This window comes from Oryctolagus cuniculus, chromosome 18 (assembly GCF_051225735.1).
Source record: "Oryctolagus cuniculus isolate XC-2025 breed Fujian yellow rabbit chromosome 18, ASM5122573v1, whole genome shotgun sequence".
NCBI classification, from domain to species: Eukaryota; Metazoa; Chordata; class Mammalia; order Lagomorpha; family Leporidae; genus Oryctolagus; species Oryctolagus cuniculus.
This window is the reverse complement of record NC_142884.1, coordinates 66,298,306-66,324,772: the sequence shown is the minus strand read 5'-3', so window position 1 is coordinate 66,324,772 and position 26,467 is coordinate 66,298,306. Positions and strand designations below refer to the sequence as shown.

The window sequence follows — 26,467 nt, the reverse complement described above, 5'->3', positions numbered from 1 at the left end:
AACAGCAGGGACAGGAACTGGTACTCAGATGTGGGATGACAGCATCATACGTGGTGAACTCACTCACTGTGCCACGGTATTGACCCCTGAAAACTATATTCTAAAAGGTTCTCCAAAGGAGTTGCAATTGAAAGTTCTGAAACAGTGGCTCTTGCAGCTGTCCATCGGGATTGCCCAGGGAGGCTTAGGGATGACAGAGGGCCAACCACAGCTACTGATTTAAAATGCTCCTGATGTGGGCCGGCACCATGGCTCACTTGGCTAATCCTCTGCCTGCGGCGCCGGCACCCCAGGTTCTAGTCCCGGTTAGGGTGCCGGATTCTGTCCCGGTTGCCCCTCTTCCAGTCCAGCTCTCGGCTGTGGCCCGCGAAGGCAGTGGAGGATGGCCCAAGTGCTTGGGCCCTGCACCCCATGGGAGACCAGGTAGCAGCCATTTGGGGGGTGAACCAATGGAAAGGAAGACCTTTCTCTCTGTCTCTCTCTCTCTCTCTCTCACTGTCTAACTCTGATGTGATTCTGATGTGCGCTCGAGGCTGAGAACCAACGATGAGAAGGCAGTGGCCAGAAGGTCATTGAAACAAATGGCGGAAAAGCAACTGTGCCAGGGAGGAGCTCTGATTAAGTGACTGCAGCCAACCTGACTCACCACTTACTCTCCACCAGCTACTAGTAAGCACTTAATAAGCACAGCCTAAATTAATCCCACAACAGCTGCGTAATGTTGGTGCTCTGTTAGCCTCAGTCTTCAGATGACAAAACTGAGGCTGAACTGAGTTGAACGGACACCAGGCCTCCAGCCCCCAACACCTTTCCTGGAGAAGCTGCCTGATCAACAGGTGAGGGCTCTCCTAGATTTACTTCACACAAGCCACGCCCACAGCCGGTCACTCCTTCTGCTGTCAAAAGTAACGGCAACCCCCACTAAGAACATACAATGGCCTGGGACCTTACTTGGGGAGAAGAGGGACCCATGCTGATTCTCATCTAGGTGAGGGAAGACGGCACTGGCCCCGACCTTATCCTAGGGGTGACCTTCCAGCAGGAGCCTGTGGTGAGGTGAGCTTGGTGGAAGAAGGTGACCGGAATCTACCTGGAGGCCCGCCAGAGGGTTTCTGTGTGAAACAGCCACTTCTACCAAAGCTCCAGAAGGTGGCCCCACTGCTACACACTCTCAGAAAGGCCGCCTAGCAGGCAGGCTGTGAAATCCCCCCATCATCAGGTTCAAAGCTCTTGAGAAATACTTTCAAAACTGCATGGATTTTCAAGTTGATTTCTTTTCTTGTCTGGCCTTCTGTAGATGTAGTGAGCTTTGGGGGATTTTAATTGATATGAACATGTAGATACGTTAAATAAGCTCTTTTTTGAGAATGAGATCGCTAAATGAGCCAAGCAGATGTAACACTGACGCAGGTTCAGAGATGCACCCATACCGTCTCTACTGATTTCTTTCAAAGCCAGCTGAGCTCACGCCGAGTCTCCAAAAGGCTCATGCTCTCCATTAGCAGGAAAATGCCTTAAAAAGAATGGATCTTTAATATGAGTGAGGTGGCTAGAATTCTTCCCTCATAGCATGAAAGCAGGACCAAAGGTTTGTTAACACTCAAAACTGAAATGAAAATCAGCCTAACTCATTTATCTGTGGGATCACAAATCTGGTAACTCAGGAAATTGGACTAATGTGAATTGCAGATAGAAGTGGGATAACATTTAAGTGAAGCACAAAGCAAATAGAGGCCTAACCTCCCCTCCCAGTAGGTGTCCCCCTGCCGGGTGTACAGGATCAATACAAAGGCAGGGAACCTGTTTCTGATCCAGCCCTCTTATTAGCCCCAGAGGCAGATCTGATAAATCAGCTGCCCCACCCCAGGAAGACAGGAGGTTCCAGGTGCCTGCGCTACAGGAGGCCTGGATGATGAGGACCCTGGGAGCGCTCTGGGGACCTCAAGGAGGGAGTGTAAGGTGGTCTACTGTTCTCTTTCACAGGCGACTTTATTGTACTACTGATGTCAATTTGTAATGAGTGCGAGGAGGTAGATATTTGTTTCATTATTACAAAGGAACACAGAACTTTCCAGTATCAAGAGGGAGAGGAGATCACTGACAGAAGGAAGCACAGAGCGCTTGTCCTTGAAAAGCAATGGATGTATTTCCTGTTTATGAATTTATAAAAATGGAAGGGCTCCTCCTCCTCTTTTTTTTTTTTTTTTTTTTTTTTTAAAGACAGAGTTAAAGAGGCAGAAGCAGAGAGAGAGAGAGAGAGAGGTTTTCTATCCACTGGTTCCACTCCCCAAATGGCTGCAATGAGAGCTGAGCCGATTGAAAGCCAGGAGCTTCCTTTGTGTCTTCCATGTGCGTGCGGGGGCTCAAGGACTTGGGCCATCTTCCACTGCTTTCCCAGGCCATAGCAGAGAGCTTGATCTTAAGTGGAGCAGCCGGGACTTGAACTGGCATCCATATGGGATGCCGGCACTGCAGGCAGTGGCTTTACCCACTATGCCACAGTGCCAGCCCCTCCTCTTCTTCTTGAGTCAGTGGTAAGGAAATGAGATGATGGAAGCCCAGCCTGATGGAAAGTTAACCCCTGGGGTGGGCTTAGCCAGTGAGGACCAGAGGGAAGAAAGTCCTCTGGCAAGTGTGGCTGAGACTCCCCACAGGGAGGTTTGCTGGGCAAGGTGAGGCCTGGGAGAGCTGAGAGGAAGGGCCAACCTGGGGACCCTGCTGGGGACACAGTGGTGGCAGGTGCAGAATTAAAGAAGGTGCCACAGAGCCAGACAGGCCAGGAGACCGGCACAGCCCTGGGAGCGCCCTTCAACTTTAGCAGCAAATGACAAACTGCTTTCCAAAGAGTGGTATCAATTTCCACTGCCATCAGCAATGTCTAAGCTGCTCTTTCTCCATGACCCCAGCAGCACTCGGTGTGGCCACACTTAATGCTGTCCAGTCTGGTGGGATGTGCTGATGCCTACCTGTTGTTTGAATTTCCATTTTCAAGATTTCTTTTTTTTTTTTTTTTACAGGCAGAGTGGACAGTGAGAGAGAGAGACAGAGAGAAAGGTCTTCCTTTGCCGTTGGTTCACCCTCCAATGGCCGCCGCGGCCGGTGCGCTGCGGCCGGCGCACCGCGCTGATCCGATGGCAGGAGCCAGGAGCCAGGTGCTTTTCCTGGTCTCCCATGGGGTGCAGGGCCCAAGCACCTGGGCCATCCTCCACTGCACTCCCTGGCCACAGCAGAGGGCTGGCCTGGAAGAGGGGCAACCGGGACAGAATCCAGCGCCCTGACCGGGACTAGAACCCGGTGTGCCGGCGCCGCTAGGCGGAGGATTAGCCTAGTGAGCCGCGGCGCATTTTCAAGATTTCTAATGAACTGGAACATCTTCCTATTCTTTATTGTCCATTCATATTTCCTCTTCTGTGAAATAACTGCTCATCATTCTCTGCCATTTTTAAATTCAGTTGTGTCTTTTCCTTTGAAGGCATTCTTTGTTATGTCCACTGATCATCTGAAGGTGGTATGTATTCTACAAACTCTCAGATTGCGGCTTGTCCTTTCAGTCTTGATGAATAAAAATTTGATAGCAAAATTGTAATAGTTTCCTTACTGTTTTGTGCTGTTTCTATCTTAAGAGATTCTTTCTTATTTAGAGACAAAGTGTTACTTTATGTTTTCTTTAAGAAAGTTTGACGTTCACATTGATGCTCACATTGCTATCTTTAACCCATATGGAATTAACTTGCTGTCTAATATGAGTTTAGGAACCCATATTTTGCTTTTTTCTATTTAGATAAAGGATTGTCCTTGGATCATCTTGCTGGGTAGGCCATCTCGTCTTGGTTGGCAACTTCAGTTTTGTTATGTTCCCAGACATGAGTCTGTTTCTGCCCTGCATTCTGTTCTATAACTCTATTTGCCCATATGTGCGTAACTACCACACTTTTTACATTATTCTGCTTCTATAGTGGGAGTTGATATCTGGTGGGCAAAGACTTCCCAGCCTGGGGGAGGGCTGGGTAGTTTTATCCCCTTACTTTTCTGCCTAAATTTGAGGATCAGCCTATCAAGATCTCCACTGGAGTTGGAGCTATAGATCATTTTGGGGAGACATGACATCTATGCTGAATCGATCATTTAAATTGATGAAAAAAGTACTGCTCATCATTTATTTAGGTCTTCCTTAGTGACTTTTAATAAAATTATTTTATACATATTTGTTTTTTGTTAGAATTACTCCTAACTACTTAAAAATTGTATCTTCTATTTGTTGCTGTTATACAGAAATACAACTGATTTTTATCGTTTCATTTCAACCCTGCATCCCCACTGTTCTACTAATTTTAATAATTTGTTTGTAGATTATTTTGTATTTTCTATGTAGATAGTCACAAAATAGGAGTTTTATTTCTCCCTTTCCATATCTAATCTCTTTTATTTATTTTTGTGTCTCCCTGCACTGGCTAGGACCTTAAATAAGCTGTTGTATAGAAACCAAGCTATCATCTTGTTTTGCTGGATATTTCTCAGCTTTCTCAGACTTCCTTCGTATTTGTTTGCTATTTTTTCCCATTCTTAAACTTTTACATTTCTGCGTCCTTATTTTTCAGATGTGTCCTTTAAGCATGACATATAGTTGCAAGTAAAATCCAGAAGCACAATCTTCTTCTGAACTAGTTTTATTTATGTTGATTTTAGTTACCAATATATTTGGATTTCTTTCTGTCACTTTATTTTATACTTTTTATTTAACGCTTGTGATATTATCTTTCGCATGCTACCCACTCCCAAATTTTAAAAATTTCTTTTGGATTTTCCCCCTCTCATTTTACTTTTTCCTCTTCTATACTTTTATTTCTTTTCCTTAACTACCATGATCAGTTTACCTACCTAACATTTACCCTTTTCCTCTTCTTGAGCATCCCAAAGACCTTAAAAGCTTTCATTTCTCCCCTTCTGTATTGTCTAATATTTAGTCCTATGCTGATGTTACATTATCCCATGGATTCTGCATCGCTGTTATTTTATACAGTCAGTGGGAATTTAAGTTTACTCCTCAGTGTGCCATTTTCTTGGCTTAGAAGTCATCTTCTCCTCTCGGGCACCACGTCTGAGAACATCTTCCTTCCGTCTCAAGTATTCCCAGTGCAAGTTCCAATGGTGAGAATCTCTGGAGAATGGCCTCTCTTAGTTTCTGCGGGCCTGAGCCTTGGCAGTTCTTCTGATTAGTTCATGTCACTGTCTTACAAATACCCTCCTGTGGCTGTCACCACATTTTGGAACACAGTCAAACTTCTTAGCAAGGCCAACAATGCTCCATCTGTCCTGGCCCTGCAGAACCTTCCAGCCATGCAGCCACCACTCTTCCTGACTCATGGGCTTTGGCCACTAGGGCCTCTTTCTCTATCAATGCGTCCTTGTATAGTTTCTGATGGCTAAAGAATTGTAAACATTGCTAGAGTCCTCACTCCCTGTGATCCATATAATGAAGTCTACCCCAGTGACTCAGAATGTGGCTGTGTTGTCTTTATAGAATTAATTAAAATGAAGCCACTAGCGTGGGCCCTAATCCAACATGACCAGTGTCCTTGTAAGAAGAGGAAGCTTGGTCGCAGACATGGACGGCAGGAAGACGATGTGAAAACACAGGGAGAAGATCATCAACAAGCCAAGGAGAGAGGCCTGGAATGGACCATGCCTGCTGAGATCCTCCTATCGGGTTTACAACTTCCAGAGCTGTGAGAAAACAAGCCACCCAAGCTGCGGCGCTCTGCTAGGGCAGCTGTGGCATCCTGATACAGACGCTCATCTTCCTAGGAATTCTTCTGTGAGAAATCCTGGCAGCTCATCCATGCTTCCAGGCCTTAAAAAGTAAAAAAAGATTGCAGTTGATATTTCAGTCTACCGTGTTACTGGAAACGGAGTGGCCACCTCTGCTATGCTTCTCTTAAAAACATTCCTGCTTGGGTTATGTGGCTCTTTTCTTCTGATTTTCTTATCACGTCTTTTTCTCAGCCTCCTCTGTGGAGTCCTCTAATTTTGCCTCTCCTTTAAATAGAAGTTCCATTCTTGATGTTCTTCTTAGAATTGCAGAATGCTAACACGAGAAGGCACGCTATTCTGAGGCCCCCCGCTCCTCATCTGCAAAGTGAAAAGGACAGAGATGGAGGGCGACAAAGCCAGAAAGCCATCCACTTCTGGCATGTTCTCCTTGGACCAGGAAAGGCAGCTTTTCATTCTCATCTCTGCTATTTTCTCTTCCTTTCTGAAGTCCCTAAATGAACAGATTGGTCTAAGGGCCATGGGGCTCTACTGGGTTAACACAGAGCTAAATTGAATGACAGGCGTTTATGAATCTGTGTAGAAAAATATTTAAGTGCATCCCTGTTATCCTGGGTCCTGAGAATGATTTCTGTTGTCGACTTGGTGTCATCCAGCACCCTCCTACTCAACACGCCTCATGCTGAAGGGGCTGAGCGTCTACTTTCTACAATTCCTGCTCTGTGGAGGGGGTGCCTGATGTGCACTGAGCTTTCGCACGATCTGCTGCAGCCACAGATCCTTTCTCCTCTCCCCAGCAAGCCCGCAGCAGCCCCTGCGTCTCTCTGTACTACCCATCTGCCTGGTTCCTTGAACCCAAAGTCCAGACACCCAGCCTCCACATCCTTTCCTATCCTACGCCAGAACCCTGGGTGAGTCCTATTTGTTCCTTTTATAAAATACCTCCCGCCTGGTAAAATTGACTATGACAGTTTTCTGAGTTACAAAGGTCCTTGATGGTTCAGAACCTTGAGGCTTTACCTCATCTTCAGGATTGCACTTGCCAATTTCTCCTCCCACTTCTTCTCCTGAAAGGAACACAACAGCTATCCCCACTTGCTTGTTATCAAGTTCCATGGTTACTTTTTGCTCAGGCCAACTTGATTCTTAAAGAAGCCAACAAGATTTTCTCCAAACATTTAAGGATTCAATGCAAACATTTTAAAGGCAAGGTTCTGTCATGGTTCTCTGGCTAGCACTGTGGCTAGCCATCACGAAACAATAGACAGAAGGGACACTTGAGTGTGGAGCCCTGGTTTTCCAAGTGCAGGGGAAGGTCGTTGGTGCCTAGCGCCACCTATCCCTCCTTAGCACCCAGACAGTGTTCTGCACATGCATATTCTCTACAGCCTTTTATGGTGAGTAGGATGGGAACACACAAGAATGAGCTGGAGGAATATGAACACCACTACCACCTTTCCCACTACTGTTGAGTACTAACTGTTATGGGCATCTAATTTTTACAACTCTGTGAAAAGCACAAAGAAGGTTAGGATCCTAACAACTCCAATGTCCTGCACTGATACTTGTGGTAGACAGGGGTGGATGACTGGTGTAGCAGAAGGAAGCTCAGCATCCAATATCTGAGTACCAGGATGCAAGTCCTGGTGCTGCTCCCAACTCCAGCTTCCTGCCAAAGCGCATCCTGGGAGGCAGCAGGGGATGGCCCAAATACATGAGTTCCTGTCACTCACGTGGGAAAGCTGTACTGAATTCCCAGATCCTGGCTTCAGCCAGCCCGGCTCCAGCTATTGCAGGGATTTGGGGAGTGAACCACTGGTTGGGAAACCTCTGTCTCTCTTTCTCTCTCTTTCTGCTTTCCAAATAAAAGGAAAATAAGACAATAACTGATGTAGGCAGAATAATTCCAAAGATGCCCACGCCCCCATCTCTGAGAACTGCATATGTTAATTTGCAGGGCATAGGGGACTTTGCAGAAGTGACGAAGGTAACAGTCTCGACACAGAGTAGCCTAGATTATCCACATGGCCCGATGTAACCAAGGGGTCATTAGAAGTGTTGAGGGAGGCAGAAGTGGAGAGAGTCAGAGAAAGAGCTGTGATGGCAGAAGCAAGGTCAGAGAGCTGCTGCTGGCTTTGAAGACGGAGAAAGGGGCCATGAGCACAGGGATGCTGATAACCCCTAAAAGCCAGCAAGGAAGTGAAATTTCTCCTCAAGCCTTCAGAAGGGAAGGCAACCCTGCCAATAATCCTGATCTTGACCCACTGAGGTTCATGTTGGATTTCTCTACTTGACAACGATGGGGTGACACAACTGTGCCACAAAATTCATGGTAGAAAATGAATAAAACAACATGCACTGAGAGTTTACCATGTGTCCAGCACTTACACTGCCAGTACACAGAAATATGCTGGATGAAGAATGAGAAGACTTTTCTGGGGTACTTATCATTAAGAATGCCCTGGGGGACGCAGCCTTGGGGTGGGAGCCTTCCCTCCTTGCAGCTCTGAGATGCTCAGTTAGGGGCTCAGGATTAGACTAGGAGCCTCCACCCAGAGGCTCCCTCCCTCCGCCAAGGGGCAGGCAGTGCCTCACACCTTGCTGGGGCTCTTCATCTACCCTGTCCCGGGAGATCCTGTGATTTCTTCACTGTGTCATATTGGCAGCATCAAGAGGTGGCAGAGTGCTGCTGTGGGGCACAGGCGCTGCGGGTGTTTATGACCTGCTTGTTTTCCTGTTTTGGTTATAAACCCTTGATGGCAGTGACAGTGTTTCCTGCTCACTCTCCCAGCACCCTCTCCTCTCCCTGCCTCTCATCTTTCTTCTCTTCTTCCCTCTCCCCATCCCTTCCTTCCTGCACGTATTAGCTTCTCTGTACTTCCTTTCCCCTATTTGTAGAAGCACAGGGGCTGGCACTGTGGTGCAGCAGGTTAAAGCCCCAGCTTGCAGGGCCAGCATCCCATATGGGTGCCGGTTCAAGTCCTGGCTGCTCCACTTCCAATCCAGCTCTCTGCTATGGCCTGGGAAAGCAGTAGAAGATGGCCCAAGTCCTTGGGTCCCTGCACCCACGTGGGAGACCCAGAAGAACCTCCTGGCTCCTGGCTCCAGATTGGCGAAGCTCGTCGTTGCAGCCATCTGGGGAGTGAACCAGCGAATGGAAGACATCTCTCTGTCTCTGCCTCTCTCTGTAACTCTGTCTTTCAAATAAATAAAATAAACCTTTAAAAAAATCACAATAACAACAGTGTTTCCTAAATAAGGGCTATAAAATAAGGCCGCAGGGAAGACCATGCAAAATCACCTTTGGAGATGCCTGGTCCACAGGGAGTGTTTGTCTGTCTGCCTTGTGTCCCATAAACACTTTCCACGCTTGTCTGTGCTAGTTCAAGTACCACAGACAGGGAGCAGTCTTACCTCTTTGTAGTCTCTAGATCACATAGCACAGTGTCTGGAAAGAACATTCATAGGTGGACTCAAATGAAAAATGGCTATACAGCAATACAATCAATAGAACAATGTGCTTTGATATGACGTCAGGAGAAGGCAGTGGTTGTGAGAGGGGTGTGATTGGGACTTAGCCATCAGTGCAGAAATGGAGCTGGGATCCATGTGGGTAGAGGTACCAGGGCCCCTGACGAGGGGAAAAGTCATCCTTGCTCTCCAGGGTCACTGTGGAGCGTGTAACAGGACAATGGTGGGTAACGTGGTACCCAGCGCAGGACAAGCACACCATTAAACCTACTGCTACTGGCCACAAACTGTGGAACCTTCCTTTTGTTGCTCCTAATTTCTCTGAGACTGAGGATTCGTCCTTGTACCTCAATAACTGTCTACAGCAGAGTGCTGCCACATGAGACATTTTCCTTGTGCTCTGCAAAGCTGTTAAAAGAGTGTTTTCTCGTGGTAAAGATGTGCATTTGTTCACACTGGATTGGCAGTCTTACCCTATGACCCCCAAACAGGCCTGTTGTCTTTCATGTGGAAGATCAAACACTGTGCCCACATGGTGGTTGCTCAGGGCTCCACAGTGACAGGGCTGTGCTGCGAGTGAAGGCTCATCTAGAGTCGCTTTCCCACAGTAGCTGAGGGTTACACCTCCTTAGCATGTTTCTGGACTCTTGTAAAGTAGTCATAACCCTAAGAGGTACTACCCAACTTCATAATTTAGACATTCATTTCTCTGGCTTGTGACCAGCAAAGTAAACACAATGGGCCCTCGCTCTCTGCTGCCTTTCTCTGGTCAAGCACCTCCCATGTCCCTCTGGGAACATGGAAGTCTCTAACTTCCAGCCTGGCTCAGGGGTAGCACTTTGTTCTCTAGGACGTAATTAGGGGACACAGGAATCAATCACAGTCAATGAGTAACAGCAAGATATTTTCTAGGACTCACTTCAGGGAAAGGGCCTCTACTTCCGCCCCCAGACTTGAATCTGGCATATGAAGATTTGGAGTCATCTTGGCAGCCATGTGTGCAAAACCTGACTGAGCATGAAACCAACACAGCAGAGACTGGAGCCAAGACATGGTTGGGGAGATACACAGGTGTGGGGGACACTGCCTGCACCCTGGATCAAGCTGTGTCTGAAGTTTGAATATAGGCTTTTAGTTACATAAGCCAACATATTTTTTAAAGTTAATTTTAAACAAGTTTACTATTGTGTAAAATCAAAAGACACCTAATAAGGTCATTTTTAGTGGATCTATTTTTAAATAAATATTTTAAATGACTTATTTATTTACTTGAGAGGCAGACAAAGAGACAAAACACAGGTAGAGAGAGAGAGAGCTAGAGAGAGCAAGAGAGAGCGAGAGAGATGGTGAGCTTCTTTTTGCAGGCTCATTGAAATGTCTGCAGTGGCTGAGAGCCTGGAACTGAATCCAGGTCTCCCACACGAGTGGCAGGAACCCAATTACTTGGCCCATAACCACTGCCTCCCAGGGTCTGCACTGGCAGGAAGCTGGAGTCAGGAGCTGCTGCCAGGAACTGGGCCAAGGTGCTTTGATGTGGAATGCAGGCATCTTAACCTGTCAAGACTAGACACCTGCTAACTTGGAGTGGAAGAGAGTCAGTGTGGGGGTGGGTGGGTCTGGTAGGTTGAATAATGCACATCTTCAAGATACCCACATTAGAATCCCTGGAACCTCTGACTGTCACCTTCCATGGCAGGAACACAGCAGCTAAGGATTTACAGAACTAAGGATTAAACTAAGGATTTACAGAAGGGGGGATAATCTCAGATTACCTGGGTGAGCCCACTGACATTATCACAACAGTCCGTATAAGTGAGGGGCAGAGGGTTACACCCATCAGAGAATGGAGAAGGGGAAGTATCAATTTGAACAGAGAGATCGGAAGATACCATTCTGTGGGGTTTAAAGATGGAGAAGGGGCCATGAGACGAGGAGTGCAGCCCTAGAAGTTGGAAAAGGCAAGGAGAGGGATAGTCTAGAGCCTCGGGAGGGAACAAAGGGAAGGTGGAGGGAGCGCCATCTGCTGGTCCACTCCCTAAATGCGCACAACGCCTCTGCCTGGACCAGGGTTGAAGCCAGGAGATGGGAATGCAATCTAGCTGTACCAGGCAGGAACCTGACTACGTTAGCAGTCACCACTGCCTCCCTAAGTCGGCACGGGTAGGAAGTTAAGAGTCAGGAGCTGGAGCTGGGAATAGAACCCAGGCACTCCAACATGGGACACGGATGTCTTAACCGTTAGGCTACATTCTCTGTTCATGCCTTGGTTTGAGCCTAGTCAAATAAGTTCAGCCTTCTGACCTCCAGAACTGAGGGAGAGTAGGTCTGTGATCCTTTAAGCTGTCCAGCCATGGACATTTGTTACAGCAGTCATAAAAGACTATTATTACAGTGGGGGAGCCCCGTTCCCACTGGGCTCATTCTTTGGGCTGTGACATCTGTTACCCTGGCTCGCAACAAGCAGGGAGAGAGTAGGGGGAGTAAGGGAGCTCGAGGGGTGCACGGACTGGACTGTGCCTAAGGGGAGCAGCGGCCTCTGCTTTGCTTCCGCTTTGTGACCCCTCTCGCCCTCCACAGAGCTGCCCTCCCTCTGGCCCAAGGGTAGAACGTTTTGTCTCCGGTACAAACTGGTCTCTGGGAAGGGAGAAAGAAACAACAGGAGCACTGGAGCTGAAAGGGCTCGGAGAGGCGCCGGGCTGGTCGGGGAGAGAGAGGGATATTTACGGAAGGGACAAAGGCTTAGGTCGGTGAGAGGCCGCTGCGGGCCTCAGCTGTCGCGGGGCCTCCCTGTATCCTGAGATGGCCTCAGGCTGGCTTCAGGAGAGAACGTCTCAAAGTCACCCCTGGGAAGCTGTTCTCAAACGCGGCCTGGTGTCAACATACTGCAGGTGTCCATCTCCTCGTTTCTCCAATGAAGAAATGGCCATTAGTGGCTGGCATTTACTGAGCACATATTAAGTGTCCAGACACAGCTCTAAGAGCTCTTCAGGTACAAACAGATCCAACCTTCCCCACGTCCCTGTGTGGGAAGCACTGTCTATTATCTCCCCTTGTTTCACACAGGAAAGCTGAGGCACAGGGCAGGCCTGCCCATGTGCCAAGGTCATAAGATGGCCAAGTGTGAGTCCAACTCAGAGGCTGGGCTCTCCACCTTGGGATTCAATAAAGTTATACTTATTTTGAAGGAATAATAACAAGCCCCATGTCTCCTCAACATTTTGATTTTCTTGTTGATCACTAGAACAAAGCAGGGAACTACCTGTAGTCGTAGGTCTGTGCACACCTGGCTACAGGGAGAGGTGGCAGGGAAGATGGGCAGGTACACTTGACTCTGGTCTGCCTTCGCTTGGTTGCGGCCTGGCTTTGGCCTTGATGAATGCAGCCTAGTCTCAGAAAGGGATTTGCTATCTTTTGTCAGAAGGAGAAGGAGCCTGGGTCTGTCATTTGGAGCCCGAGGATCCTAGAGCTCCATTCTTTAAGATCTGGGGAATACTTCCCTTGGCAGTGCTTGGCACAGGGAATGGAAAGGAAGGGGCGCTCAGAGAACCTAACGATGACCACCAACTTGGGAGCGCTTAGTGCGGCTCAGGGACCCGCACACTTTGTAGATGTATCACATCTAATCCTGACAACGGCTGTTTTAGGTTTCTACACCATCCACATCTTACAGGAGAGTAAATGGAACACAAGGTGTTCACATGCCTAGGAGTGCAGAGCCCAGATTCTGCCCAGCCGTGTTTGACATCGTAGCCCAGGACTTCCACTACCAGGAATGTAACACATCCTAGAAAAGATCCACTTCTGAAGTGACAGAAGCCGAGAGACAGTGCAGACACAGATGAACGTATCCAGAAAACGAGGCCTCCTCCGCCCCCGCCCTGCTCCCAATCCCAGTACCAGACAACCAGCGTTCATCACAGGAAGTCAACGCGAGAGCATCGTGTTCTCTGCTGCAGGCCTGGCCTCCCTTGGGCTCTGTATCTGATTCACTTGTAATCTGACTTGGCTGTGACAAGGCAAGGCTGCCCATGGACACCACCTGCGTCCAAGCTCTGAGTTCCGGCCTGGCCTCAGCTCACGGCTCTGAGACTGGGCAGAGAAACTGGCTCAGCCAGGGGCTGTGTGGCTTCCTGAGGGCTGATCTGTGGTTTGGCCTCTTACAGGCTGGTTCAAGGGCAGGCATTTCCTGGAGCGTCTCTCTCACACGGGTGCCGTGAAGCATCGTTTTCTTAGGCTGCTCGTTTAGACGGAGCAGACAGGCCGGGAGAGGGCTCATTCCTGCGGTGACAGCCGTGTCCGCACGCATCCCCACCCTTACACTTCATCCCAGCTTCCTCTCCACACATACATGTGTGAGGTGATGGGCTGTCAGCACCACAGCCAAACCAGAATCCTGCTGCAGCCACGAGCTCGCACGGATCCACATGTTTCTAAGGCAATGGCTGGCTTTTCCTCTTGCTGAATATTTATTTAGCATGCCTGTCCATTTTTACTTCTTTCTTTTTTCTCATTCTGTGACACAAGGGCCAACTTGGGAAAGGAAAGGTGTGCTCAAACTAGAGAGATGCTTTAAGTGTGTGAGTCAGAACTGCCTACGAAATCGCACGCACACGGCAGGTGTGTGTGTTGTGACAAGAATATTGGCAGTGTCTAGGCATCCTCATCTCTGCCTAATAAAAGAAAAATAAAACCCTCACTTATGCCTTTATTTCTTTTACCAAGGCTCGAAGGATTCTAATTGGAAAAGGAAGGTTAGTGTTGGTCTATCTGATAAAAGTGACCTTTAGTCAATGAGTGGTTCATGTTTTTCTGATGGCCTGTGAAGAGAGAATATGTCTGGAGGGCGGATGGCATTTTTTCAGTCTATTCTAGGTGATATTTATGCCTTGAACCTTTCCATTTGGCAGGTGCCAGGAAGCTGCCAGAAAATCATCTTAAAGCAGCTATGAAATGATCTTCCCCTGTCTACAAATCCTCAGGTGGGAGCAGCTGATTGGCTAAAAAAAAGTCCTTTGAGGATCTAGTCCATGCTAAGGACCACGCTAGGCATGGGAGTGCCAGCGGTGATGGGGAGACATGCTTGCTGGCCCCACGGGCAGGCATGCACTGGGCTGTAGGCACCCATGTGATGTACACTACCAGCGACGTGGGGCCGCCAGCGCCCTCCATGGGGGCCCGGGCTCAAGGACGCTTCCCTGGGGAGGGAAACCGAAGCTGCAGCTTGAGCAGGGAGCAGGAACGAGGGGAGGGACGGGTAGACAGGATCAGCAGGTAAGGTAAACAGAAGGTCACTGTGGTGAAGAGGGAGGAAACTGGAGAGCAACCTGATCCCAGGAAGCTCTAGTGGTCCTTAAAGGCTCATGCCAGGGCAGCGGCATCCGCAGGAGAAAACCGACGTGGTGCACGTGTGTGGGGCGGGGTGCGGAGAGCACAGACAACTGGTGATGTGCATTGAACCAGAGTTACAGCAATGGACATGGGGGTCAGATGAGGTTCTTAGAAGTCCTAACATATTGAGCTTGGTGACAGATTTGATAGGGTGGGTAGGGTCTGGGAGATGAAGGAATCTGATACTTCTTGGGTGCCTTGGAGTGGGGGCAGGAAGAGGGTGGTGGGAAGGAGCCGGGTGTGGGGCGGGAGCACCAGAGACTGTGAAGGGCGTATTGGACACAAACTGCCTGGGAGACATCCAAGAGGAGAGCAGGGGTGCAGTGGCCTTGGAGGTCAGTAGAGACGTCTGGGACCGGTCTGGGTCTGGGCCTGCATTCACCGAGGCTGACTGAAGCCATGGGGGTGCGCCACCACTAGGCAGAGTAGAGGGCTTGGGTGGGAGCCCCACGTCCCACCACCTGATGGAGCTGTTGAGGGATAAAAGGAAGAGCAGGGACTGGCATGGCAGTACAGCAGGTGAAACCTCTGCCTGAGACACCGGCATCCCAACCAGAGTGCTGGTTTCAGTCCTGCCTGCACCGTTTCCGACCCAGCTTCCTGCAAATGCACCCTAGGAGGCAGCAGAAGACGGCTCCAGAGCTTGGGCCCCTGCCTCCCACATTGGAGACCCAGACGGAATTCTGTGCTCTTGGCTTTGGAGTGGCCCAGCTCCAGCTGATGGGGGCATCTGGGGATGAAAGATCCCTCTCCTCTCCTCCCCTCCTCCCTTGTCTCCTCTCCTCTCAGCCTCTCTCCTCCCTTCCCCTCTCCTCCGCTCCCCTCCCCTCCCCTCCCTGCTGCTCATCTCTTTCTCTTTTCCTCTCAAGTAGGTGAAAACAAATAAACACTGAGTAAGAAGAGCAGCAGAGGATCCTGTTGTGCAAGCCAAGAAAGGAATGTGTTTCGGGAAGGAGGAGGTGGTCAGCAATGCTGAACACTACTCAGAGCTTTCCTGAAAAACACAAACCCGCAAAAAAACCCAAAATCAAAACCAAAAACCAAAACCCTAACCCCGTCACTGATCACACAAATCTCACTGTTGCCTCCAGAAAGAACTCAAGTTCCTTAGGGAACACCAGGGCTCTCCACACCCTGCTGCCACCACACGTCTCGTGGCTCATCTCCCACAACACATATGACCTCAGCCAACACTGGGTGTGTGTGTGTGTGTGTGTGTGTGCGTGTGTGTGTTCTGGCCACGCTGACGTGCCTGCTGCCAACACTGGGTGTGTGTGTGTGTGTGTGTGTGTGTGTGTTCTGGCCACACTGACGTGCCTGCTGCCAACACTCGGTGTGTGTGTGTGTGTGTGTGTGTGTTCTGGCCATGCTGACGTGCCTGCTGCCAACACTGTGTGTGTGTGTGTGTGTGTGTGTGTGTTGCTTGCTCTCCAGCATCCGTCCTCTCATGCGCCAGTCTTTGCTCAGAAATCCACCCGCTTCCCGCTCCCTGCTGTCCAGGTAGTTCTGAGGGCACACCTCTTGTTGTGGGGCAGGTGGCCACGCCAATGATGGTCAGGGCGTGGCTCTCCCCTACGGTGACCCAGGGGGCGGGGCACAGGAAGTGTCGCCGTGTTAGTGCTGGGTTAGTTTGATGACAGGGAATCTACTGGAAGCCCTGGGACAAACAGCTCATGCTCATTTCCAGGGGATCTGAGCTGGAAAGGACGTGGCCCAAGGACTGCTGGCAGCTGTTTGGCGACCGAGAGAGAAAAGACAGTGACCTGCAACGGAGGCCACCAGAGAGAAGCAGGCAGAGAGGAGATACGGAGAATTCCACCTCGTGATGACCTCAGCTAAGCCTTTGGTTTCATCTGCGCCTGCAGCCAGAATTAATCTGGACTTCAGGGCTGCAGGTATGAATGAATTTCCTTTCATTTTAATTTTTGCTTACAGTCAGGTTTCCTGTGACTTGCGGCAGAGTGAATCCAGGAATCCTAACTAATGCACATGTGCTAGGCCTGCGACAGGAGGCTCCCCCACCTCTCCAGCTGCCAACATTCAACTTGACTCCTCAGCCGAGCCTCTCCTGACTGCACTGGGTACCGCCACCTCCCCACCCTTCCTCAGAGGCCAGCCGTATCACGTGTCCACCGTGGCTTCCACATCTGCTCCCCTACCAGCCCTGGCACGATGACCTTGTCTCGTTCTTTGTTTTTATATCCTTGCCGTGTCACACAGTATCTGGTCCGCCAGAGTCTCTCATCCAGGGTTTCCTGCATGACTAACTGAACGAGGGAACGAGTGAATTACAGGCAGAGGCTCACTTCAAGAAATAGGAAGATACTGAATAAAGGGGGAAGACACTAAACACTCAGACCAGTGAAAAACGAACTGCATCATCTTCAAGACTGGCTCAGGACCTTTTCAAAAATGTTACCATTTTAATTATGAAAACGGCCTCTCAAAAATAAAAAATAAATAAGTAAGTTGTATCCTTGCTCCCAGAAGGAATAAGGTCATTTAGCTGTGCAACATCAGGTTCACTTCACAAAATCTGGTATTTGAAGCACATTAGGCCAGGCTGGCTGACTTTCCCATAATTATTTTAAATGTTCACCATCGACAGAATTTCATCCAAACCCAAACAGTCCATAGCCCGTAATGAGAAGGCTCCAACGCTCACGCCCAGGATGGGCTGCCAGCTTCAGGGCTAGGCTGGGCCATCATTAGATGTCTTTGGAAGACATCTCGGGCAAGCTGTTAGTTACCATGGTAACAAGCACAGGAAAGAAAAGGGTTACTGTCATACATATGATGAGGAGTATGTTCAGGAAGCACTGACAGCCACTAGGAGACAACGTGGGGCTCCCTCAGTTAGGAGTGGTCCTCCGACATTTGTGTGCTAAAAGACGAACTGTCAAAACATCCAGGAAGGAAATGCTACTCCTGGTTCTCAATACAGCACTCACCACCTCCCACCGCTTCACAACTTCTTCTATGCTTATGAATCTCTGCGGTATGGACTGGAACTGAACTATGCTAAACAGGCACCGTGGGGATCAGGGTGGTGCATACCCAACACGTGGTCCTGCTCAGTGTGTGCTTTGAGTGTGAAATGGCAACAAAATCAAAAATAAGCAAGTGGGACCACATGAAACTAGAAAGCCAAACAGCAAAGGAAATAGTCAACAGAGGGAAAAGGTAAACTACTTATCTGACAAGGGGATAATCTCTAAAATATGTAGGGAAATCCTACAACTCATCAGCGAACAAACAAGCAAAAGCTAACAGCCCAGATGAAAAATGAGCTAAGGAGCTGGACAGACATTTCCCCAGGGAACACACACACACACACACACACACACACACCCCTCAATGTCACCAGTCATCAGGGACATGAAACCAAAACCGCAAGGATACACCGCCTCCACCTCTTAGGATGGTTATTATCAAACGCAGAAAAGACCGCAAGTGCTGGTGAGAACGTGGAGAAACGGAAATCCTTGCTTACTGTTGATGAGAAGGCAAAATGGTGTGGCTGCTATGGAAAACAATAAGGAGCTTTCTCAAACAATTGAAAATAGAATTTTTACTAAAGGATTTTGCAATCCCACTTCTGGGTGTTCATAAAATATATTGAAATTAATATCTCAGACAGATATTAGCAGTAACTCCCATGTTCACTACAACAACAGTCACAGTTTAATAACCAACATGTAGAAAATAACCTAAATTTCCATCAACAGACGAATAAGAAGTGTGGTACAGACTCATACGTACGATGGGATAGAACATTATTCAGCCTTTAAAAAGAAGGCAACTCGTCAGAATGCCGCCCCACGGATAAACATTGAGGACATCATGCTCAGTGAGGTAGACCCAACACACAAAGACAGAAATGCATGATTCCACACACGTGTGTTATCTAAAAAATTCAGAGTCACAGAATCAAAGAGTGGAAGGTGGCTGCAGGGGCTGACGGGGAGGAGAGGGGCATCAGCTGCCATCAGATTCGGATTAAGTCAGCGCCACCACATTGCACACCTAAACATGTAAGAGTAGCTCTCACGTTCTGATCTTAGCATAATCAGACAGTAGTTAAAATACACCTCTACAAAGGTTACTTTTTTTGTAATACTTCTCTAATGATCTCTAATGTAATACATCTAGTGATTCAAAATTAAAGCAGGTTTATGAATGCTGTTTTGCTAACTTGGTAGTGATGGGACTGTTACCTCTGTCAGTAATTAGTTGACAGAACGGAAAATGCTTCTGAAAGCTCAGTGTGCAGAATCCAGCAAACTCAGGGCAAAGCCTGAAAGAGGACCTAGGTGAACAGCAGAGGGCCCTGGAAGGTCTCTGCTGGTGGTACCTTATCTGATTTTCCTCGTTGTCCACCAGGAAGAACCAGCGGAACTTCACGACCAGCGGGCTGCAGTTGGTGATTCTGATGTAGCGAATGACCTCAGTGTCGTTCAGGATGCAGCCAAAATCCACCTCCGTGGCCTCGAAGCAGAGATTGGGGTAATGGACTTCCCCACGCAGGCTCAGGCTGTCTACTTGGGGGTGCTCCACATACTTAATTGCTAGAATTTCTTCTGCCACCCAGTTGTTCAGATCATTTCTGTAGGAAGGGTCGAACTTGACCAGCAGCCTTTTTTCTCCTCCAATATCCAGTTTAATTGGCTACAAATAAGACAATGGGGATTTACCAGCTTTCATACTATGCATTTCCAACCTGACGCATGAAATTGTACAACTCAAGTTATTTATGTGTATTTAGGTATTCACAGGGATACACACAAAAAATACCAGTATGAAAGGCACATGCACACATACCTCTCTACAGGTAAGTAAAGAGCTAGTACATAAGTTGAGATATTTATCTGCATGCACACACATATATTTCATTAGTTGAAAACAAAAGCAAGGAAGATCTGGAGAGGAATTCTTTAAAAGGAGAGATTTTGACAATAGTTGTGGGGTTGTAAGTACTGAGGGATCTACAATGAGTAAATATCACGATATTCATAACCAAAAAGAAATTAGATTATTAAATTCTCTTCCCAAGTTGGTGGGAAAAGTTCTTTGATTGATTTAAAAAAAGGCTTTATGAAGTACTGGGGGGCTCTGCACAGAGTGACCCAGAAAGGGACAGATCAGGTACTTCAATTTTTTTCTAACACTTGCAAGTCTAACTCCTAAAGCACAGTTTCTGCTGTTTTCTATTCAATTTGAAACGACACTCCAGAGCTGTGCAGTTTGTTTGTTAGATTTTCCCTTGTTCTCTTCTCTCTTTGATTCAAATCCCAACCTGTTCCTCGACGCCCACGTCTGCAGTCACACCTTCCGTAGAGAGACTGGCTTGGAATTGGCTTTTTAAGGCATTGCTCAATTCCCACATATAACAGGCGTGAAAGCCAGCTCGTGGTTTTGTAGCAAGTGCCCCAGAGTCAGGACGGATGCAACTGGGAATGAATTTGCAGTGCCCGATCTCTCCTTTGCTTTAAACGGCTCAGGTATTTAAGTGTGCTTCGGTAATATAAAGGGTTTCACCTGATGAAGGAACCCAACTTGAGTCAACACTGAGTAAATGACTCTTCCGATGGCCTGATTCCATCTGACAGCCATGCCAGCCGCCTGTCCTTTGATCTTTCCACTGGCACCTGAGGCTGCCACAATGTAGAACCCGTTCTTGTAGACCATGACATGTTCAGCTCTTGATACCGCAGTACTTGGTGTTTAAATGTCTTTGAAAATTGACTTAAATTTTTTCTCCAGTAGAATAGCCTTGTTTTTTAGAAATGATATACATCTACAAACATTTACATTATACATAAAAATACAAAGAGAGGCCAGCGTTGCGGTGTGGCAGGTAAAGCACGGCCTGCAATGCCAGCATCCCTTATGTGTGCTGGTTTGTGTCCCTGCTGCTCCACTTCTAAGCCAGCTCCCTGCCAATGGTCTGGGAAAGCAGCAGAGGATAGCCCAAATGCTTGGGCCCCTGCTACCAATGTGGGAGACCTGGAAAAAGCTCCTGGCTCCTGCTTCAGCCTGACTTAGCCTGGGCTTTTGCAGCCATCTTGGGAGAGAACCAGAAGATGGAAGATCTCTCTCGATCTCTGTCTCTCTCTCTTTCTCTCTCTGTAACTTTTTCAAATAAGTAAATAAATCTTATGTAAAAAAAAAAAAAACCAAGAGTACAAAGAAAAAAATTAGAAATTTATTCAAAACCTGTGATACGTTTCAGGGCGGTGCCTTGCATATAGTGCCTGGTATTCTGGTACAAGTGCTAGTTAGTACCACTGTCTTTATAATCCAGAAAAAAAAGGTTCAACATTAACCAGACTCAACTCTAGACACGAACTTATTGATGCCTGGATGTAAAAGACATGATCTGCATGCCTGTGCTTCCCTGCCTCCTGACTCTTGCTGGCTACAGTGAACTGATCAAGTTGGGGTTGAAAACACTCTTCTCTGTAATTCTCACTGCCGCAGCTGTGTGGTCTCAGTTCCAGAGTTAAACGGATGGAGTGTTCCCGATCAGCCTTTCCCCAGTTTTTCTACCTTTCTTCTGGATGATTATATTTCATTAACAAATTGGCTCTTTAACAAGAGCGCGCTTATTCCACAAGTCCTGCACCCCGAGGGCGCCTGCCTCTTATCTTCATACTCAGAGGACATTTTTGGCTGGTGATGGAATTCTTGGGTCACACTTTCTTTTCCTCAGAGTTCTGCAGCCATTGCTCTGTTGTCATCTGGTATCAATTGTGACTGTGGGGAAGGCAGGGCTTAGTAGCCACTCTCTCTCTGTAGGTCTCTTCTGCTTAGATGCCACAGAGTTCCGTTGTTATTGATAAGCCTTGTTAACTTCACTAGGACTCTCTCACTGTTGAATACTGTCATTTCTGATTCAGAGCGAGCATGACTGCATTTAGAAACATTCTAGACACATTCCACTTAAACTCTGACAGACAGAACAACAAAAAGCAAGCCATCCTTGGGTCCAACTCTCCAGCTCCTGCCCGAGCTGACCAGTTCCCCTAGCCTAACGTAGCCAAGGTTACCAGTGCCTTCTCTGTGTGGAGGTATTTGATGGATAAGGAATCACATCTGTACGTATATTCTTTCACTTGTACCGTATGATAGCACACCATCCCACATTTCACTTCTCTCACGGGAGATCACTTAATGTCATGTTTACAGAGCTGCGGCAATCATGTTGGCAGCTGTGTTTTAGTCCATCAGATAATTCTGCTGCTGTCTCCATGACTATGTCATCTTGTACATTTTGCTATGTCTGTAGGATAAATCTCTGGGAGAGGAACTTCTAGATCAAAGGCTGTGGATATTTTAAATATTGATAGTTATGCCATATTGACTTCCAGTGCATACTGCCCAGCATGGTAGGAGAGTGCCTGTTTCCACTGTCCTCCCTGACATGCAGCATGGCTTAAAGAAGTTAAAGGTTAAAGGTTAACTTAAAGGTTAAAGAAGGTATTTCACAATTTAAATGTGTCTTTAATTTGAATAAAGTTGAACATATTTCCACATATTCATTTTTCTGTTAACTCTGTATTTCCTTTGCCTATTTTTCTGTTGAGTTGTTGTTATTTTTCTTGTTTAATTGTAGAGGCTATTTTTAAAAATTATGTGTTTTTATTAAAGTTACATGTTGAGACACTACTACAGAATTAGTGCAAGAAACAGTAGTTCTTTCTAAAACTATTTGAAAGGCAGAGAGAGACACATGCACACATACTCATGAGAAATATATATATAAATATAAATAAATAAATAAATATATCTATATATATATATGAGAGAGAGATATCTTCTATCTACTAGTTCACGCCACAAATGACCACAGCAGCCAGGGCTGGGCCAGGCAGAAGCCAGGACCCAGAACTTCCTCCAGGTCTCTGAGTCAATGGCATGAACCAAGCACTTGAGCCATCACCAGCTGCCTGCAAGGCTGCACATTAACAGGAAGCTGGATCATTAGCAGAGCCAAGCACTCTGATATGGATGCAGGTGTCCCAAGTGATGTGTGTGTGTGTGTGTGTGTGTGTGTGTATATATATATATATATAAAGGTAGAGTTATAGACAGTGAGAGAGAGAGACAGAGAGAAAGGTCTTCCTTCCGTTGGTTCACTCCCCAAATCAAGTGATGTCTTAACTTCACCAAAGGCTCACAGGAAACAGCAGTTCTTGCATCCCAGCAACTCAGAGGCCACCATTTCTCAATTGTTGGCATGCAGTTGGTCTACTGAACAGTTTCATTGGGCAGGGAGGGGACAGTACAGCTATGGGTGCATCCCAGCTACCAGAATCAGGAATGAGGGGGCCTTACTGTGTGACACCAACACTGACAACATTGGAAGGGCGAGATTTCCCCAAACACTCCAGACCAGTTTGTCTGGAGAAGAGCACCAGCTTTGTCTTGGCCTAGTGCAGGCTGCTGGAAAAATGGCTTGTGGGCTGGTTTCCCCTTTGGTCCTCCATTCCTGTAGCACTTCAGTGTTACTTGTCCCTGACCCAGCCATTCTCATTGGTGTGCTCACCCCCAGCAAAGGATCCTGGGGACGATCCTGTAGGGCTGTTTGGACAACACTGTATCCCACAGCAGACCGGCCCGGGGTGAGCTCATCGCTTCCTGCCTCGGCCTGGTTCCGATTTCTCAGTGGCTGGAGCTGGGCTTGCTGGTAAGGGCTTGGCTAACTCCTCATCTTGTTGAGTGTGACTTTTTTTAAAAAAGATTTTATTTATTTATTTGACAGGTAGAGTTACAGTGAGAGAGAGAGAGAGAGACAGAGAGAAAGGTCTTCCTTCTGTTGGTTTACTCCCTAAATGGCTGCAAGGGCCAGAGCTGCACCGGTCTGAAGTCAGGAGCCAGGTGCCTCCTCCTGGTCTCCCACTCAAGTGCAGGGCCCAAGCACCTGGGCCATCCTCCACTGCTTTCCCAGGCCATAGCAGAGAGCTGGACTGGAAGAGGAGCAACTGGGACTAGAACTGGCGCCTATATGGGATGCCAGTGCTGCAGGCGGAGGATTAACCAAGTGAGCCACGGCGCCGGCCCCAAGTGTGACATTTTTTTTGGAAAATTTTTTCCATTTTATTTGAAAGGCAGAGAGAGACACATGCACACATACTCATGAGAAATATATATAAATATATAAAAATATATAAAAAATATAAAATGGAAAAATTTTCAGTTTTTATTACCATCGGTAGCAAGTTACTGCTTTCTACAGATTAACTTGTTTGTAAAGGGCAGGAGTGACGGGACTGCAATGAGGGGGAAATGCACCATTAATGACAGTGTTATTGGAATTTGTTTATTACTGATTTTAAATGTTCTGCAGTCTGTCCTCGAGGCTTCCTGGCTCCTTTAGGTTTTCCTGGACTGCAGTTGGGCAATGTGTTCTGATCCTCCCCTCCCATTCTCCCACACACGACCCCTCAGGGGCTTCGGCCAGCCCTTGTCAGTTACCTCAGGGGTGAGGGGCAGCAGGGACTTGTCGCTCTCACACAGAAAGAAGGGTCCGCTTGTTGACAGCAACACGCTCACAGGCAGGGTGGAGACGTTTGTTATGACCACGGGCTGGTAATCAGGTTCCAGGATCGTGTTGGGCTTCTGGGGGAGGAAAGAGGAGGCAGACCAAGTTGCAGCAAACATGGGAAGCTTTTTTTTTTTTTTTTTTTAGTTTTAGTTTCTGTTTTAATTGTGTTTTTTTTTTTTTTTTATCTTTTATTTAATGAATATAAATTTCCAAAGTACGACTCATGGGTTACAATGGCTTCCCCCCCCATACCGTCCCTCCCACCCACAACCCTCCCCTTTCCCACTCCCTCTCCCCTTCCATTCACATCAAGATTCATTTTCGATTATCTTAATATTCAGAAGATCAGCTTAGTATACCTTAAGTAAGTATTTCAACAGTTTGCTCCCACACAGAAACATAAAGTGAAAAATAATAGATGATTTTTTTAAAATGATGATGAAATCAGATCAGACCTATTGTCATGTTTAATCCCAGTGAGAGTCAAGTTGGGAATTGAAAATTTCTTTCTTTTTTTTTTTTTTTTTTTTTACAGAAGATCAGTTTAGTGTACATTAAGTAAAGATTTCAGTCGTTTGCACCCCCATAGAAACACAAAGTGAAATATACTGTTTGAGTACTCGTTATAGCATTAAGCCTCAGTGTACAGCACGTTAAGGACCGAGATCCTACATGAGGAGTAAGTGCACAGTGACTCCTGTTGTTGACTTTACCAATTGACACTCCTGTTTATGGCATCAGTAATCTCCCTATGCACCAGTTATGAGTTTCCAAGGCTATGGAAGCCCCTTGAGTTCTCCGACTCTTATCTTGTTTAGACAAGGTCATAGTCAAAGTGGAGGTTCTCTCAACATGGGAAGCTTTGGCAACAGAAGTTTCGTATTCACTGTTAAACAACAGCATGGTGCACATGTGCTTCCTTTCTCTCTCTCTCTCTCTCTCTCTCTCTCTCTCTCTCTCTCTCCACACACACACACACACACACACACACCCCTAAATACTTTCTTTCCCCCTTGCAGAGTTTTAGATAAGTTATGCGGACTGATGTATGGTGGACTACTGAAAAGTGACTGCGCAACCCAGAAAACAGTGACCTTCCCCGAAGGCTGCAGCGTCACTGCAGATGGCTTTGAAGTGAAGAAGCCACACTTGGTTGGTTTTGGCAAGAGACCATTCAGAGTTCAGTGATGAGATGGAGCTGGAGCCTGGAGAAGCCATTCTATTTTAAAATGACCCCTTCTCTCTGGGTTGTCTCCCCAAGTACCAGCAGACAGAATCTGCCGCTGGAAGTCCAGGACGTGAACTGGCCGCTGCTTTCAGCTGACCTTTTCAGTCCCACAGGGATGTGGCTTCATCTCCGTGGCTTCTGAACGGCCAGTCATAAAGCAGATCAAATTTGAGGAAACCGTTAGAGAAGCAGTCTTTCCATAGTCAGGGCTTGTGCCGTGACATTCTGATGTACGAATGAGATGCACTGCCTTGAGCCAGAAACGAGTAGCTGGAATGGTTAACCGGTGTCACAGCATTAATTCTGAATACTGAGCCCTAACAGGTCTCTTGCACATGCTGGGAAGTGAAGTTGCACTCTGTCGCCCCTGATATGATTAACTGTGGGCAGGAAACAAAGAATGAAAGGTACTGTGCCACTATGGAGTTCAAGCTTCTGGCGTTCGGGGAAAGAAGAAAATGGAGAAAACAAATAAACGGGGAGTTGGGACTCAAGCCACTTTTTAACTCGATAAGAAGTTACTACCAGATTCAAAATACATGCCTATTTTAATCTCCTGACAAACGCAAACAATAGACATTTGAGCATAAGTATATTTTTTCCTCCAACAGACACAAGGCTAGAACGAGAGGAAAAGGAGCACCACACCCACATTTTTATGAGGGTTTACTGGCTGAGAAAATCTAATAAGAAACTAAGCCACATATTTAACATATAAGGTCTTACACAGAACAGCTATTCAATCAATATTCACTGAGTCTTCTCTGAACAGCTGCATTCAAAGAAAATGTGACGTCACCAAGTTCAGTGCAGCTGTTGCCAATAATACCACTCTTGATTACTTAAGAAAGAAGAATTTAAAACAGAGTGATGAGACTCAGTGATGGTAGTGGGAACTCTTGTGGTATTTTCTTCTGACGCATCTCACGGGGCTGTTTAGCTTCAGGTTCACTGTGTTAGTTCAGCTTCCTGTCACTGAAACTCTCTTTCTACTTCTTCGGGGTCACCTTCTCCACTAGCCCGTTAAGCCAGGGTCTTTGCTGTGTCTTGGGTTTTGGAGCTGC

At 47.2% G+C, this 26,467-nt stretch overlaps 1 protein-coding gene across 4 annotated transcripts in view; it reads right to left on the bottom strand.

The window, feature by feature from the left end:
* The window catches only part of HYDIN (HYDIN axonemal central pair apparatus protein), a 409,263-nt gene that overhangs the window by 154,235 nt on the left and 228,561 nt on the right, over window positions 1-26,467 (bottom strand). For all 4 annotated transcript variants that reach the window (XM_051847253.3, XM_070062720.2, XM_051847256.3 and 1 more), the window contains 2 exons: window positions 24,106-24,249; window positions 18,983-19,296 (listed from right to left, as the gene is read on the bottom strand). In XM_051847253.3, the coding sequence (XP_051703213.3) occupies window positions 18,983-19,296; window positions 24,106-24,249 (458 nt within the window). The remainder of the gene's footprint in view (window positions 1-18,982; window positions 19,297-24,105; window positions 24,250-26,467) is intronic.